The sequence below is a fragment of the Panthera tigris genome, chromosome C2, assembly GCF_018350195.1.
Source record: "Panthera tigris isolate Pti1 chromosome C2, P.tigris_Pti1_mat1.1, whole genome shotgun sequence".
Lineage (NCBI taxonomy): Eukaryota > Metazoa > Chordata > Mammalia > Carnivora > Felidae > Panthera > Panthera tigris.
In genome coordinates this window covers 47,877,332-47,896,095 of record NC_056668.1, presented here as the reverse complement: position 1 = coordinate 47,896,095, position 18,764 = coordinate 47,877,332, and the positions used below count along the sequence as shown (strand labels likewise).

At 39.4% G+C, this 18,764-nt stretch overlaps 1 protein-coding gene and 1 pseudogene across 1 annotated transcript in view; one reads left to right on the top strand and one right to left on the bottom strand.

The window, feature by feature from the left end:
* ADGRG7 (adhesion G protein-coupled receptor G7) overlaps positions 1-115 on the bottom strand; it is a 77,033-nt gene extending 76,918 nt beyond the window's left edge. The window contains exon 1 of the mRNA XM_007095993.3: positions 1-115. Coding sequence (XP_007096055.2) covers positions 1-115 — 115 coding nt within the window.
* An 11,153-nt stretch (positions 116-11,268) lies between these two features.
* LOC102969822 lies at positions 11,269-13,498 on the top strand (annotated as a pseudogene).
* The last annotated feature ends 5,266 nt before the right edge of the window (positions 13,499-18,764 follow it).

Genomic DNA, 18,764 nt, shown 5'->3' with positions numbered 1-18,764 from the left:
CTTTCTCAACGCTAATCACAATCCTCCAGATGCCCAGTCCCAAAACGATGGCCGTCAGCAGTCCACACACAGTGGCCACCAGCACCCTGAGGTCACAAACACGACAGGAAGCCATGGAGAAGTCAGACCACTCCTAGGTGAAAAACAGGTAGCTTCTTTCTTCTTGAGCCAAGAAGCTGAATCAGGAACTATTCTAAAATTTTTTTTTAATTCCTCCTTTATGTGATCTATCAGGCAGAAGTCCTCATGTTTTGGGACTCTTGAGGTTAATCAGGCGGGAGGCAGTTTGAATCACCTAATAAAAGGTACATGGTCTGATTGCAACTTCCTCATCCTTCACTGAATGAGAACAAGAAAAAAGTGATTGGAATTATGGGAACAGAAGATAACTCAGGATAATAAAGAAGAAAGGGAGGGAATAGTTAACAGGGTCAAAGTGTAAATGTCCATACAAGCAAGAAGGTGGGGAAGGGAGCCAGAAAAAAGAAAACCAAGTCATCTTCCTGCACTTTCATTTTAGAAGGATCTAGCAAAGGAAGACTAACAGGAGCTTCAGGCCACACAGATTCTCTTGTCAACAAGTGGTTTAAGCAATGACACACACATGATTCCAATATTTGCATTTTTTAAAGGAGCCCACATTTTGATAGCTGCAGTTGGTCAGTGGGCTTTACTAGCACAGGATGAATTTCGAAGAGCACTAAATTCCGGTATTACAACCTACTTGTTATCAGCCGAATTATGTTGCCCTAAAAATTCACATGTTGGAGCACCTCGGTGGCTCAGTCGGTTAAGTATGTGACTCTTGATTTTGGCTCAGGTCATGATCTCATGGTTCGTGAGTTCAAACCCCACGTTGGGCTCTGAGCATGGAGACTGTTTGGGTTCTCTCTCTCCCTTGCTCGCTCTGCCTCTCTCTCAAAATAAATAAATAAACTTAAACAAAGTCATATGTGGAAGTCCTAACCCCTAGTACCTCAGAATGTGACCTTATTTGGAGATAGAGTCATTACAGAGGTAAGCAAGTTAAAATGAGGTCATTAGAGCAGGCTCTAATTCAACATAACTGGTGTCCTTATAAGAAGAGGAAATTTGCACAGAGATATGCATAAAGGCAAGAGTTTAGGAGAAGATGGCTGTCCATAAGCCAAGGAAAGAGGCCTGGGACACATCCTTCCCTCCCAGCCTTCAGAAAGACCCAACACTGCTGACACCTTGATTTTGGACTTGTGGCTTCCAGCAGCCCTAAGCAAACTAATTCACCATCTGGGTCAATGTTAGCAGGTATCTTTGCTGCAGCAGCTCTGACCATCTCATGCCCATGTTCTTTTCCCTATCCCTTCTCCATCATTAACTGAATGAATGAATGAATGAATGAATATTCACCTCAACCAGAGTCCTGTTCTTGGTGGATTACAAAAGATTTTACAAAAGAGGACACATTTAAGCTGACTTTTTGACCCCCAAAACAATTATATATTTCCCCTATTTTCTATAACATTTTATCAAAATACAGCTTCATGGGATATGAACATAGGCTCTAACCTTTACCCCACCCAAGGACTTCAGAAAAACACATCAATGTACCCAAAATGCAAGAACTACAGGTAATGCTGCAGTGGCACAAAACAAATGTGAATCCCTTGTTATTGCTGTGAGTAGATTTTTAAAAATATGTTTCTGAGATGTCTTCATATTTATGCACACCAAATGTCTAGAAGGGTACATAAAAAATTCTTGGGAATCTGAAAGATCTAAGAAACTCATTTTTCATTTTGTACCCCTTTTATGATTTGAGGTTTTTACCTTATGCATTTAATATTTTCTCAATTATAATAATAATGAACATATCTATTATTCTTTCTCTTTTTTATTTTTATTTTTTTAATGTTTATTTTTGAGAGAGAGAGAGTGAGAAAGAGTGCAAGCAGGGGAGGGGCATAGAGAGAGGGAGACACAGAATCCAAAGCAGGCTCCAGGCTCTGAGCTGCCAGTGCAGAGCCCAATGCAGGGCTCAAACCCACAAACCATGAGATCATGACCCAAGCCAAAGTCGGACACTCAGCTGACTGAGCCACCCAGGCGCCCCTCTATTATTCTTTCAATAATAAAAGAAATCATTTTAAATAAATAAGTCTAAGAAAAGGAATTAGCACTTACCAAATGCCTAGAATATACCAAGCGCTATGCTGTGTACTTTGTGTATCTTTAACTCATTTATTCTGTACAATAACCCCATGTAACAGATATTTTTGCCTACTGCATGAATGAGGAAATGAGACTTGGGCAGGTATTACCCTAAAGAGGAGATCTCTGGTTAAGGAAATTTGAGTGACAGGAGGTTACATAAAGGTAATAGGTTTCTTGAACTCTAGAATTTCCTAAAGTCTTTAATATGCTCACATACATTGTGAATTGTCAAGTTCCCAGTGTTGACCACAGAAACCTCTTCTCAAGAAGAATTTCTCAAGAGATACCGATCTTCAGAATGTGCTTTGGAAACACTTCCCTGCATGATCATCTACAGGAAGGTCTTAGATGACTAAAGGGACTGATCATGGGGACCCGTATTTGTCATATGATGATGGTATTTTTTTCTTGTAGTGTTCCAAATATTTTGAAGGAGCTGTAGTCTGGTGACTGAAAAACTGACTTTGGTGATGCTCATATATTTCTTTCCCACACTCAATGGAAGTGCTGGAATCCTGGGAAGTTAAAATGGCCGTAGCTTCTTAGTACTTTTATATTTTCACTTATATGCCAACTATCCAGTTAGAAAGTCTAGAAATTTATGGAATGCAAGTAATTCCTAGGCACAGAAATTTACATGTTGACATTTATATAAGGGCATGAATCTCTATTGGTTATAGGCAAATATATAGACATCAATTTTATATACACACACCTATATGTATCAAGATAACGAAAAGGAACAGAAAAAGGAAAAGAACTAAACAGGGAATAATTCATTTATTCATTTGTTCCACTCAATGCAGATGTCATGCTAGATGCTGAAGATGATACAGTGAACAAGAGAGGCAAGGTCCCTGACCTCACACAGCTTACACTCAGGAATACCTGAATTTGTACTGACATTAGCTCTAATTTGCTCTGTGGCCCTGGACAAGCCACATAAGCATCTGAACCTCCATTTTTCCATATTACAAACAACCTAATTGAGGCTTTTCCTTCCTGAAAATGTCAATCCTAACGTCATTAGTGGAGGAAGAACAAGGTAGGTGTCTATAGAGGGGGTAGAGAGGAGCAGTAGACCAGAGCAGATGTCAGAGCCCTATTGGGCAAGGGGTGAAAAAGAGGATAGCATGAGATGTCAGATTCCAAACAGAGTGCATAAGGCATCCCTGCGATAAGGAGGAACAGCCTGGCATGCAATGTCACAACCAACGGGTGAGGAAGGCCTCTAGGCAAGAAACAGTCCAATGTGAGAAATCAAAGCCAGAGCAGAGAGAGGAGGGCATTCCTTCAGAGACCCAGAAGGATCACAGGGGCAGCATGTGTGGGCTGGTTGGTGTGGGAATTCAGGGCCAGAGTTGAGCGAGGAGGGTGTCCACATGGAGTGGCAGCCTAGAATAGGAAGTCAGAGCCCAAGCAAAAAGAGAAGAGTGTCCACACATGGGTAGGGTAGGGCTGAAGATCAGAGATTAGTTATATACAGGATGAGCAACTGAACAGGTAAACATATAAGAATAACGAGAGCCAAGTTCCTTACTCTAGGAGAAGGGAGTTACAAATTTGGAAAAGGAGAAACCGAAGTCCATAAGAATTTCAAAACAGGTCATCAGAAACATGGAGAAAGAAAAGCTACAGGGTACAGGGTACTAATTCTGAAGGGAGCAATACCATTTAGGGGAAACAGCTATTAGATAAATGCATGAATACAGTCAGGAACTTCTTATCCAAAAGAGGAAAACTGATGACTGCAACAAAGTCAAGTATTTCAAAGGAAGGGGTGTGATATTACTTGTTGCTAATATTTGAACTACATAACTTCCATGTGTCTTTAAAAAAATAGAAACATGGTATTGAATTAGAAATGGATTTATGTATCAATACAAACTCATGATTATATATATATTTCAATATATACTTAATAAACATATGTTAATAGTAGATAAATAGATGCAAAACTCTGTATATATACACAAATTTATATGTGGGTATGTTAATGATATATATCATACATTTACATCCATATATTCTCTAGTTCTGGCCACTCATAGGCCATGAAAACAGTGACATACCCCCTAATCTTAAGCACACATATTGTACACCTGTAACTAATGTAACACTGCATGTTAACTCTACTGGAATTAAAATTTTTAAAAATAGGGGGAAAAGCCAGCATTTTTCATTTAGAAAAAGAGTGAAAGCTTCTGGTTTGAGCTGTTTTTCCTTCCTTTCCCATCGATGGATAGATGCAGGAGTGACTCAGGTGTAGCCGTAAGTGTTCAGGACTGATGCTCCAGCGTTTGAAAAAAAAAAATTTTTTTTAACGTTTATTTATTTTTGAGACAGAGAGAGACAGAGCATGAACGGGGGAGGGGCAAAGAGAGAGAAAGAGACACTGAATCGGAAGCAGGCTCCAAGCCATCAGCCCAGAGCCCAACGCGGGGCTAGAACTCACAGACCACGAGATCCTGACTTAGCTGAAGTCAGATGCTTAACCACTGAGCCACCCAGGCGTCCAGCATTTGGGACAGGACTGCAGTAGTCCTTGGATATTGGTGCTTTCTGTTGTGACCAGCTCCTGGAGCATACTGCGCATGTGTGAACAGCCTGCTCTTTGGAATGAAGACCTCCCAGTCAGCCAGGGGAGGGAGGCAAGCTAGCCAGCCATTACTGCGCTTGCCCCAGCCAGCCAAACACCAAGCGTTCAGTGGCAGGGCTGCAATCTTTTTCTTTGGTATACCAGTTCTGTTGGCTCTAGTTTAACACAAGACTATAGTGAGAGCTCCCTACCTATCCCTGGGTACTCTCTGTGTGAATGACAGCCCCATCTCCCTTTCTGGGATTCTGGAAATAATTGAAAATATGGCAAGGGAGGGGCACCTGGGTGGCTCAGTCAGTTAAGCATCAGACTCATCGTTCTTGAGATCGAGCCCTGTGTTGGGCTCTGTGCTGACAATGCAGAGCCTGCTTGGGATTCTCTCTCTCTGTCTCTCTCTCTCTCTCTCTCTCTCTCTCTGCCCCTCCCCTGCTTGTGTGCATTCTCTCTCCCTAAATAAATAAATAAACTTTAAAAAAAAAAACACACCAAGGGGATAGGAATGCCTACACTGAAGGCCAAAGTTCTTCACTCCACATGAGAACTGGGTAAAATAGAATGAAGTGTCTATCTCCATTTTCTCTTGCTCCGGAAGTGAGAATAGCTTTGTCCTAACACCTCTGTCACGCATGCATGCACACACACATACACACCAATCATAAGCATATATAGAGCCCAGATCTTGATTTCTTAAAACAATTTTCCACTAAAAGGAACATAGCTCCTTGGAAAATTGGCCTATTTCAAGACTGGGGCAGGGAAAGTCAAAGATGAGCCTAGAATACTTTATGCCAGAAAGGAAAGAAGTGTTCAAGAAATGATGGGTACATATCAAATGGACACAGAATCCAGCATGAAGTGGCTGCCTGATACCAAATGAGGGATAATTTGAGCATCAAAATAAACAATAACATTATAACCCATTAAATAAAATAGGAAATTACTGTATTTTAAACTCTGAGGGTGGGCCCAGCAATCTGTTTTAACTAGTCCTCCAACCTGATTGCCCACTGAAGTTTAGTAACCACTGTTCAAGAGTAATTTTCCCAAAGAAAGTGAATCAAGTTCACAGTAAACCAGCAAATGGCAAGAGATTAAATGGGCTTTTGTGTTATAGGACATTCCTTTGGTAATGTTTATGGGAAATCTCATGGCTTTAAAGACTGCCAGATTTTCATATAAGCCTGTTCAAATTCACAATATTTCTGTCATCTTTGAAATCACTATTCTTCATTTTATCTTACTCATTTATTTAACCACACTTTCAATGAGTTAATACCCTGAAGCATGAAGAAGGTTTGAAATCTTTCATTTCCCAACCATCTGGACTGTGACCCCAGTGGAGAGTTAAGTACACAGAAAACTGCTTACCTTACTTCCCATGATACTGATGACAAAGGGCAATCTCAACTTCCCCACCTGTTATTCCTAAGAGATAAGCCTCTGAATTTCTCCCCTGGAAAACTTCCCAATGGTATTTGCCACCCCTTCATTAGTGAAAACTCTGAGCCACTACTAACAGAGAAACCCTTGAATTCACGTGTTTACATATCCATATAACCGTGCCCACCTCTGTTTCTCTCTGGCGGTCAATGGAGAGCAGGGAGAAGGGTACTAAGAAAGCTTTCCTGGGCCAAGAGGAAGTTACTAGGACACTGACCTTTCTTTGCGCCTTCCCACTTTTCTTCTGCTCTATATGTCTTTGTTCTTCAGGTGTCTCCTATGCTCTCCAGAGCCAGGTGTTCTAGATCTTGAGGGTCTTGAGGGCTCATTACTCCATAGAGGAAAAACCAGCATCATTTTGTGAAAGTAATTCACCTAACACTAGCAGAAGTACTCCTGTACTCCAGAAGATGAAAGAAAATGAACCCTCAAATTCTTTTTTAAAGTTTACCTCTGCATCCTGCTCTAGACAGTCTCAATTCTTCTCTCCATCTGTTCTAACTTGTTCCTTTATCTTTCCTTTCCCACTTTCTCCTCTTTTATTTATCCTTTTATATCTCCCAAATATGAACTGTCAGCCACAGGTTAAATGGAAAGAGGAGAGAAATGGTCACTTATGGTTAGGTTGAGAGGTGTAATGTAGGAAATAGTGTAATATTCTTTTTTTCCTTCTGAAAAGCCTCATTCAAGTGAAATGCAGACCCAAAATTTACAGTAAATAAAAAAGAGCTTCAACCAAGAAACACTAGTCCCATGTGAACACTAGTCCTTCTGAAAATAGTAGTATGAAATCATAAGCTTAACTGAGCTGAGTTGGTATTTTCAATATCCTGCATAAAATCCTACTATTTTTTAAAATTTATTTTAGAGAGATCTCATGATACAGGGAGAGGGACAGAGAGAGAGAGAGAAAGAATCTTTAGCAGGCTCCACACTCAGCACAGAGCCTGATGCAGGGCTCGATCGCATAACCCTGGATCATGACCTAAACCAAAATCAAGAGTCAAACACTCAACTGACTGAGCCACCCAGGTGCCCCAAAATCCCACTATTTTTATCTGTCAAGATAATATTTTGGATCCCAAATATCTCAGTTTAGTATAATTGTTTTAATTATTAATTAATAATTATTAATTTGCCTATATATTTTTTAACATTTATTTATTTTTGAGAGACAGAGAAAGAGCATGAACAGGGGAAGAGCAGAGAGAGAGGGAGACACAGAATCTAAGCAGGCCTCAGGCTCTGCACTATGAGCACAGAGCCCGATGTAGGCTTGAACCCATGAACCGTGAGATCATGACCTGAGCCAAAGTCAGACGCTTAACCCATTGAGCCACCCAGGTGCCCCTTGGACTTTATATTTTTTATTTTGTTTTTGGAAAACCCTGCATAATATAGAGTCCACTTGTATCAGGCACCATGAATTTTCCAGATAAGACCCATAATCCCCAGAAAACTTAATAGTGTATGATACTCAAGGAGGTTGTGACCTAGTTAGAGAAGAGGCATATAAGAAATTAAAGCACACCAAAGATAATGCAGAAGTCACTAGTTGGTAAATGACTTACTCCATAAGTGTTTAATCTACATTCCTGCGTGAAGAATCTTGGAATGAATGACAGACCAGTTAAGGAAATTTGCCACTTGTATGAGGCCATAAAACAACATAAATGTATTAACCAAGCCACATTGTCAGCAGGTTTCTCAATAAGGTAAACACATTTTATGGCTGGTAATACAACTTGAGAAAGATAGTATTTTCATCCCTGGCATTTGCCATATTATGTTCAGCATACATTTTCCAATTCAAATAAATGCCTTATTTTGAAGTCTAAAACATAAAGCTTAAAACCAATGTTAAGGTTTGGATGTATTAGTTTTCTATGGCTGCTGTAACAAAGTACCACAAACGGAGTGACTTAATCTAGAGAAATTTATTGTCACACAGTTCTGGAGATATGAAGTCCAAGATCAAGTTACCAGTAGGGTCAAGCTTCCTTGGAAAGTGCTAGGGAAGAATCAGTTCCAGCCATCTCTCTTAGCTTCTGGTGATTTGCTGGCATCTTGACATACCTTAACTTGCAGACACATTGCCCCAATCCATGCTTTCATGTTCACAAGGCATTCTCCCTGTGTGTATATCTTTGTGTTCAAATTTCCACTTTCCCTAAGGACACAAGTCACATTGGGTTGGGCCCACCATACTCCAGTATAACCTCATCCTAACTAAACTATGTCTAAAACAACCCTATTTCCAAATAAGCTCACATTCTGAGGTGTTGGAAGTTAGGACTTCGACATATGAATTTGGGGAGAACATAATTCAATCCAGAACAGTGAGTTATAGCACTAATAAATTAAAATCTAAGATTTAAAAAAATAACCCAAACTTTACCACTAACAATGTTTGTGGTCTGACTCGTTTTTTTAGGATGTGAACCTGGTACTTTGACTTATGAGTTGTGTTGCTATGCTCTGCCACTAGAGGGTAGCATCATTGCTATTGTCTTTTCTGCTATTTCTTTTACGGCATATTCAGTACTTCACCATTCATCCCATCTAATCCCCAGTGTGATTGTGTTTGGAAGTGAGGCCTTCTAGAAGATAATTAGATAATCAGGGAGAGGCCATCATGATGGGATTAATGCCCTTATAAAGAAGACACTGGAGGGAGATAATCTGTCTCTGAACCACATGAAGATACAAGACAGTCTGCCCACCAGGAAGGCCTTCACCAAACACCAGATCTGCTGGTGCCTTGATCTTGGACTTCCCACCCTCCAGAATTGTAAGAAATAAATGTTTGTTGTTCAAACCACCCAGTGTATGGTGCTCTGTAACATCAGTCCAAACTGACTTAGAAAATGTCTGACCAGATATGTGAACAGAAGTAGGGGACAGGTGGTCTTTAGAATAAGGTAGGCCCATCTAAGAAGGAATTGAGCCATTCACTATGCAGTAGTGTCACCTCTAAAATGGAAAGAGCTCCTGACACTGTTTTGGTGTCAGGAGACTTATATCCCATTATGGGCTCAGCCACTAATTGATTGCATGATCTTGGACAAATCACTCTCTGGTCTCAGAGTCCTCACCTATATAGACAATGTTTTGAGACCTATTTTCTCTAAATAATATATTCCTTTGATTTTTCTCTCTTTATCTGTTCCTTTAGCTCACTTTCTAATGCTACAGGCTGAGAAGGATTCCTTAGGAGTTACAATAGAGACAAAAGATGGGAATGCAAGCTGGTGCAGCCACTCTGGAAAACAGTATGGAGCTTCCTCAGAAAATTAAAAATAGAACTACTCTACAACCCAGCAACTGCACTACTAGGCATCTATCCAAGGGATACAGGTGTGCTGTTTCAAAGGGACACATGCACCCCCATGTTTATAGCAGCACCATCAACAATAGCCAAAGTATGGAAAGAGCCCAAATGTCCATGCATGGGTGAATGGATAAAGAAGATGTGGTGTATATATATATATATATATATATATATATATAATGGAGTATTACTCGGCAATCAAAAAGAATGAAATCTTGCCATTTGCAACTACGTGGATGGAACTGGAGGATATTATGCTAAGTGAAATCAGTCAGTAAGAGAAAGACAAAAATCATTTGACTTCACTCATATGAAGACTTTAAGAGACAAAACAGATGAACATAAGGGAAGGGAAACAAAAAGAATATAAAAACAGAGAGGGGGACAAAACAGAAGAGACTTATAAATATGGAGAACAAACTGAGAGTTATGGGAAGGCTTGTGGGAGGGGAGGATGGGCTAAATGGGTAAGGGGCACTAAGGAATCTACTCCTGAAATCACCGTTGTACTATATGCTAACTAATTTGGATGTAAATTTTAAAAAACAAAAAATAAAGTTTAAAAAAATAAATAAACATTTTTAAAAAAAGAAAAATTTTAAGTGAAAATTGTGAAGACTACTTGGTAACATGGAGAAAAGAATTATAATATGTTAATTATATGTTAATATGTATCTTAATTTAAGATACAAAATTCAATGTAAAGTAGGATTACAATTATGTGAAAATATGCAGGAGATAAAAGGAAGTACACAAAATGCTAATAATTGTTTTAGGGAGATGGGACTAAGAAGTAATTTTTACTTATCTTTTCCATATTACCATTAATGTAGTTATATTTTATGCTTTTATTTTTAAAAATTTTTTGGTGTCTGTTTAATTTTGAGAGAGACAGAGACAGAGAGAGAGAGAGAAAACGCACGTGTGCCAGTGGGGGAGGGGCAGAGACAGAGATACAGAATCTGAAGCAGGCTTCAGGCTCTGAGCTGTCAGCACAGAGCCTGACGCAGGGCTCAGGCTCGTGAGCCGTGGGATCATGACCCGAGCCAAAGTCAGACACCTATCTGACTGAACCACCTAGCCGCCCCACAATGTAGTTATATTTTAAAATGGATAAAAGTTTATAACTTAAAAAAGCAGTAACAACCATCTGTAATCTCACTACCCCAAGATAACACTGTGAACACTCAATAAATTTCTTTCTAGTCTTTTCATAGATCAACAGGATCACTTATAAATACTAACTTGAAGGAACCAAAGAGAATTCTTACTCAACCTGAAGGTAACACTAAGTTGGACAGGACAGTTAAATGTTGGATTCAAAACATGATCTGGAGGAAGGAAAGGCCTGGAATTAACACTATGGAGTGTCTGTGTTGGACACAACGAAAGAGCTGAACTTCTGGATTAAAGGCCTGGCTTTCCATGGACTGGACAGGATAACACTGGACAAGATGCTTGGCCTTACTAAGCCCTTTTTAAAAAAAAAAAAAAATACCCGCTCCCTATAAACCTCCCCACAGCATTTCTTTGAAACTAAAATGAGAAAACGTGTGTGTATGTAAAAGCTTTGTAAATTTTACCTTCCTTTGCAAAGGTAAGAATAATTACTGTCCAAGTCCATAGTAAAAACAGTGGTATGCACTTCAACAATATTTTTCCAAACACAAAGCAAATAATATGACCAAAAAGCAATTTCTGTGTGACCATGTCAATCACTAACCTTGATTTACCTGCCTATGTTTACCTGCTTAATAAAACTGCTAGAAAGGACAGGAAATCATTAGGTATGACCTGCAAAGAAAAACTTGTTTTTGCCTTGAATAATGCCAGGAAGGTTCTCTACAGGCAGAGAATTAAGAGCCAGCCATCTGCATCTAAGGTGCAAACTTGATTTCTTACCTGTAGCTCTGCCTCCAGGCCCAGTTGTCTGATAAAGGGGGTCAGTGACATGGTAGCGACACTCAAAGCTCAGAGCACCCCTCTTCTGGGGGCAGAAACAAACTCAGTTTCACTGATTCAATTCAACATGATTTACTATGTGCCTATTACACATCCAGCACTGTCCTGGGCACTGTAGGAGCTACAAAAGATAATAAGAAATTGGCCTGCAGGAGCCTGCACTATACTCAGGCAGGGATTAGAGAATAATAAAAGAGTATAAAATTAAGCACGGGGTGCCTGGGTCTGATCTTGATTTTGGCTCGTGTCATGATCTCACAGTTCATGGGGTCAAGCCCTGTATCAGGCTCTGCACTGACAATGTGGAGTCTCTCTCTCTCTCTCTCTGCCCCTACACCATGCATGCTCTCTCTGTCTCTCTGTCTGTCTCTCTCTCTCAAAATAAATAAATAAACATTAAAAACATTAAAAAAAAGAGAGAGAAAGACAAAAGAATCATGGTTGCCGCTGGTGGACAGGGCCAGGTCAGGAGTACAAAAGCCAGCGCAGGTTTACAAGTGTTCCAGCCGGCGGTGACCCAGTAAATGGTCTTATAGGCCAGTGTGGACGCCAGATTTTCTGCTGCTTCTGGGATCTGCAATAAGGGATCATGCCATAGCCACAGAAAGGAATTATGATGAGGAAATAAGCAGCTTGTTTAGAAATGTGGGTACCAGAGTAACTTGGTGATGGTGGCACTATTTCCAAGGGGAAACTTTGTTCTTTGAAAGCATGAGCTCTCTTGATTGACATGGAGAAAGGGGTAGCAAATGAAATTCTGCAGGAACCATTGAGAGATGTGTTTGAGAGCAAGCAGCTCATCACTCATATTTCTGACTCAGGGAATAACTGGGCTGTGGGTCGTTAAGTTTTTGGCAGTCTTTATCGAGAACTCAGAAACTCAGATTTTAGAGAAACTCAGAAAGTTGGCTGGGCCCTGTGATCATTTGCAGTGTTTTTTAGAATATATTCCATGGGAGGTGGAACATGATCTGGACTTGGAACATTTCTTCTAAAGGCGCTTGAGGGTGAATTCCCAGAAGTATACAGATCCATGACTTCAGTTTATCCTTCTGGTGAGGATGATGTCATAACCTCACCTTACTGAGCATGCAGACTGTGTTGCCCATTGACGTCCAATATTTGTTTGACCTCATTAGCAAACTGGTGAATTCTCATGGTGAATTCTGCAAAGTTGGGTACAACTGTAAAGCCAAAGAGTCCAGTTACTTCAAGTGCTGAGGCTTTTGAGAAACGGGACCAGAAGTCTTTTGATGCAATGAACAACACTGTGGCAAATTTGCTGCTGAACCTAACAAGCTCTGCAAGGTTTGAAGCATTCCTTAATATGGACCTCAAAGAAATCATCATGAATTCAGTTTCTTTTCCTTAAGTGCATGATCTTGTGTCAAGCCTAACACCTCTATGTATACTGGCAGATGTTAACAGTCCTACCTGAAAGTTGGATCAGACGTTTTCAGATTCCTTTAGTAAAGATCACCAGCTGATTCAGGCTGGCCGCAAACATAGTCTCTACCTTATGGTTAGAGGAAAGTACAGGTTTCCGATTTTTGCAGAACTACTGAAAGATTAAAACCTTCTCTACAGTTTGTCTCCTGGAATCAAGAAGGCCGGAAAAGCAGACTGTGTTCAGTACCTCATGTGGACCATTCCCATGATTAGCCCTAGCACACATGTGTGAGGCCTACCTTCATGGAACCGCAAGATTCATGAGGCTCTACAAGAAAAAGTCTCATCTTTATCACTACCTACAAGTTGAAGGGGAGGAGGAAAGCCGTTTCACAGAAGCTGTGTCATCTTTATCAGGGCCCTCAGAGGAACATAACCAACTGGAGGCCACACAAAGCATGCCTGTGGAAGATTCACCTAGACTAAGCATGGCTGTGGAAAAAAGAAACCCCCAAAAGACTACTTTGACCTTCCTTAATTTCATACTGGTTTTGTCACCTTACCATTCTGTTTCAGAACTTTCGTGATTTAGAAAGCCGTTGTTTGTGCTTTTCCTATCAGAGAGCATTTTTGTCTTAAAAAAAAAAAAAAATAGAGTGGTTTTCATTTCATCAAAATTTGTTGACACCAGTGTGTGGTGTTAGTGAAGTCCTAGGACCTTGACTTCAGACATTTGTTTTCAAAAAATTCCCTTTTTCTAAAATTGAGACAACAGAGTTCTTCCACATTTTACTTTATTTATAGTGTGATATTTAGGCATTTATACAATGATAATCATGTCTTCAATAAAAATCTTGCATGGGTATATTTTTATATTTATTCGTGACTTATTTTTTCATATTGTTTAAATTCTGATTCTTTAAAAACAAGTATGAGGAGTAGTAGAGGAACTTATTACTTCTGTGTAATACCCTCTAACTTTTCAGGTGTAGGTTTTATTACAACTATTAAGGAGGTTTTATTTCTTCTTTGGGTAACTACTTTTTTTGCACTCAAAAGAATCATAATTTGCATTTATTTTGACATGTATTCGTATTAAATTATCTTTAAATAAGCTTTTTTTATTAAACTAGTTTTTATAATAATAAATGTGCATATTTTTAAACAAACAAAAAGAAAAGAAGTATGGCTGTCATTAAAGGATTATAAAATAGTAAGAAGGAAGAATTTACGTGTAAAGATAATTACAGGACTGGATGGAGAATGATCCAATGCGAGCCTGGACTTGGTGCTGTAGGAATTCATAGGCAGAGAGTGGTAGGAAGCAGTAGAAAAGTCGTGGGGTTTTCTTGGGAAAATTAAAAATTCATTCTGCAGAAGACCTTATTAAGAAGGTAAGATATAGACCAAAAAAATTTGCAAACCACATATCTTTTTTTTTTTGCATTTACCCATGTAGTTACCTTTGTCTCTTTGTACAGATTCAAGTGACCATATAATGTCCTTTAATTTCAACAAAAAAAAAAAAGAAAGAAAGAAAGAAGAAAGAAAAACACTGAAATATTCTCATATACACACATACTGAGGACTTTTACTGCTCATAGCTCTTCCCTATGAAAAGAAAGGTTTTTAACTTGGCCTAAAGAATCTCCAGAAGTTAAGCTGCAAGGAGGTGGGGCAGGTAGGGTGGTTAATACACCACAGGTATAGAAATTAAAATAAGCATGTTTTGGGTAACAGAAAACAAGTCAGCCTGACCGGTACAAGGGTTTTGTTAGACAGTATGACAGCATAACTGCAGAGTGAATTATACTCAAATGAAGTGATTTTATTTTATTTGAATGTGATGCTTAATTAACTTAGGCTAGATCTGAGAGGCAAAGGAACCTAGGCCAGGTTCTGATCAGAGGAGAGCGTTGTTCTGTTCTAAATTGCTAGGCCCCGGGGGGCCTGGGTGGCGCAGTCAGTTAAGCGTCTGACTTCAGCCAGGTCACGATCTCGCGGTCCGTGAGTTCGAGCCCCGCGTCAGGCTCTGGGCTGATGGCTCAGAGCCTGGAGCCTGTTTCCGATTCTGTGTGCCCCTCCCCTGTTCATGCTCTGTCTCTCTCTGTCCCGAAAATAAATAAAAAACGTTGAAAAAAATTTTTTTAAAAATAAATTGCTAGGCCCCTTGTTTACTTGGGCTTGCTTATGTCTATATGTTTTAGAACCTGTGTGTATTTTGGCTTCAGACACAAATCATTAGGTAGGGATTATTTGGGGTTCCACCCCCAGCTTCTTAAACTCTTTAACCCTCCCTCGTGCCCCTCCCCTGTTCATGCTCTGTCTCTCTCTGTCCCGAAAATAAATAAAAAACGTTGAAAAAAATTTTTTTAAAAATAAATTGCTAGGCCCCTTGTTTACTTGGGCTTGCTTATGTCTATATGTTTTAGAACCTGTGTGTATTTTGGCTTCAGACACAAATCATTAGGTAGGGATTATTTGGGGTTCCACCCCCAGCTTCTTAAACTCTTTAACCCTCCCTCAGGCCATTTGAAAATGGCAAAACAGCCCAAGTTCATGGGAGGAACCAGGTAAAAAGTGCATGTCTCCATTTTAACATTTGGTGTCAGTCATGGTAAGTCCTCCCACGGTGCACACACGCACTGAACAATGTTGTCTCTGCTTTAAAGCAGCAAAAGCTAAGATATACTGGCATCTAATCTCAGAGCTGTGAGTTGAATTACCTTCAAAAGATAGTGACCTAGGGGTGCCTGGGTGGTTTAATTGGTTAAGCATCTGACTCTTGATTTCAGCTCAGGTCATGATCTCACAGTGGGGGAATCAAGTCCCTCATCGGGCGTGGAGTCTGCTTAAGATTCTCTCTCTCTCTCTCTCTCTCTCTCTCTCCCTCTGACCTTCACCCCCTCTCTCTCAAAAAAGAAAAAAAAATTAAAAAGAAATAAAAATAAGAGAGTGGCCTAGAATTCATTAGGCTATCACCTTAATATCTTTAAAAATTGAGTAGTCTTATCCAATAGGAAATATATGAAAAACAAAGTGCAAGATAACATCAAGTTCAGAAATCTTTATACTTAGAAGGAAATATATTTAAATATCTTAAGAGCTAAAGAATAATGAAATTCCATCAAGTGACACGACAGCCTGGGCGGGGGTGGCAGATTTTCATAAGTAGGCGGAAAAGACAGATAATTTTAAGTATGACTCCAGCTCAGGATGGTGCCTTCCCTGTGCTTTAAAAGAATGTGAGACAGCCTGTGTGGAGGGTCTGATAGAGTGACCATAAATAACAGAATTCAGCATGCGCCTATAGGATCACTGTCAAGAATCCTGTTCCATTCAGTATCTGGGTCCAAAAGCTCAATTAGCAGACTAGGTATTTCCTAGCATTGCCTGTTGTAAACAAATCACTTCCTTAACAGTAAGCCTATTTTATCATGGAAAGACTCAGAATTAAGTTATGTGGTTTTTTTTCTTTCTAATTTATTTATTTAAATTTAAGTCAGTTAACATACAGTGTAGTATTGGTTTCAGATGTAGAACCCAGTGATTCATCACTTACATATAATACCCAGTGCTCATCCCAACAAGTGTCCTCCTTAATGCCCATCACCGATCTAGCCTATACACCCACCCACCTCCCCTCCAGCAACCCTCAGTTTGTTCTCTGTATTCAAGAGACTCTCATGGTTTTCCCCCTTCTCTGTTTTTATCTTATTTTTCCTTCCCTTCCCTTATGTTCATCTGGTTTGTTTCTTAAATTCCACATATTGAGTGAAATCATATGATATTTGTCTTTCTCTGACTCATTTCACTTAGCATGATACACGCCAGTTCCATCCACATTGTTACAAATGGCAGGATTTCTAATCATCAACAAAGCAGGAAAGAGTAGCCAATGGAAAAAAGAAAGTCTCTTTAGCAAATGGTGCTGGGAAAACTGGACAGCAACATGCAGAAAAATGAAACTCGACCACTTTCTTACACCACACACAAAAATAAATTCAAAATGGATGAAAGACCTAAATGTGACAGGAAACCATCAAAATCCTAGAGGAGAAAACAGATAGCAACTTCTCTGACCTCGGCCATAGCAACTTCTTACTAGACATGTCTCTGCAGGTAAAGTAAATGAAAACAAAAATGAACTACTGGGACCTTGTCAAGGTAAAAAGTAATGTTGAAGAGAATCAAACTCATGATATTTTTGTGTTAAGAAATTATACATGTTTAGCATTTAGGTATTTCTAATTTTAAAAATAATTTTGTCTATGCTGAATAGTCTTGCAAATCCAATTTATAAATGTTTAATTGAGTAACAGATTTAGGCTTATGATTATAAGTTGAAATCTCACTAAGTTTATACACTGTAGCAGAGCATTTAAGAACACTTAAGTTTCACCACATCTGTAAGTTTAATACATTAGATTTGCAAGAATAACTGAACAACTTGGGAAGATTTGTCAGTTAATTGAAGCACCCTTCTTAAGAAGAAAATCAAAGATATTTAATTCACAGAGTTTAAGATGTCTAAAGAGAAATCTAATTATCTAAGTGTAAAATGGTGTCCTAACATCAAAGTCTGCCTAAAATTGAGGGTTTAAATTTGCAGGATTCAAAAATAGAAATAATAATATTCATAAATTGAACTTAAAATATTTAAAAGGATTAGGTTTTCCCATCTTTACTGGTTTAGTCCAGCAGCCTAATCATTCTAGTCACCGCACATCTCTTAACGTACCTTTTCAAGCTTAAAGCAAAAATCTCCCCTTATTGCCATTATATAGGAGAAATTCTTTTATTTCTTCTCTATCTTCTCAATCTTCTCTAGCTGGAATTCACATTAGACAGAATATAGAATTTCTGGATCGATTCTTCACATGTACGAAGTTTTCTTTCATGGTTTTTAATCTATCAAGTCCTTGTATTTTGGGAGAATTCCTTACTTCTCAGCTTTTATTTTCATTGCTCCTGTAGTCCCTAGTGACTCCTATACCACCTTATGAATCCACATCCCAAATACAACCAATATAGCCTCAACTGATGATCACTGTAGTGATAAAATGATGTGGAGTACACCAAAAGTCATGACACAATCTCCCATTTCAACAATGAGCCGGAAGTTAATGCAATCAGAGGCTGCACTGAACATTTCTCAAGCAAAGGAGATTGGAGGTCACAGAAATCACTGAAGAGCTGGTGTCACATCAATAGTGTTGATATTGGGCTGAGTTATTTGAGGAGTTTCTTTACTTTACTCATGGCAAATGAAGCTTGGGATACCCACAAAAGACGTTTGACAAAAGCTCAGGAATTGAGACCCCAGGGTTTTGGAAGAGTTGAGATACAATACAAATAAAAATAAAGGAAGGCACTTTCTCCCACCCCTTCCTTGATGAAGGCTTCCATGAAGTTACAATAATGGCATTCAAATTTATAGGGGCACCTGAGTGGCTCAGTCGGTTCAGCGCCCGACTCATGAGATCTCATGGTTCATGAATTTGAACCCTACATTGGACTCTGTGCTGACAGCTTGGAGCCTGGAGCCTGCTTTGGATTCTATGTCTCCCTCACTCTCTGCCCCTCCCCCACTCACACTCTGTCTCTCTCTCTCAAAAATAAATAAACATTAAAAAATAATTATCGTTCATTTCAGGCCCTGGAAGCAGAGAGCCCCAGACCGTGGGTTTAGAGCTGAACCAAATGTTCCCTACCCCTACCGCCTCCCCCTCCCCCCAACCCTTCTTGAGAACTCATGGAGTTGCATCTCACTTGCACTCTGTCCAGAGACTGAAGGAACAGACATTTGTGCTTTCTCATAAAGGCTGCTAGAATATTCGCATTTACCAGTTT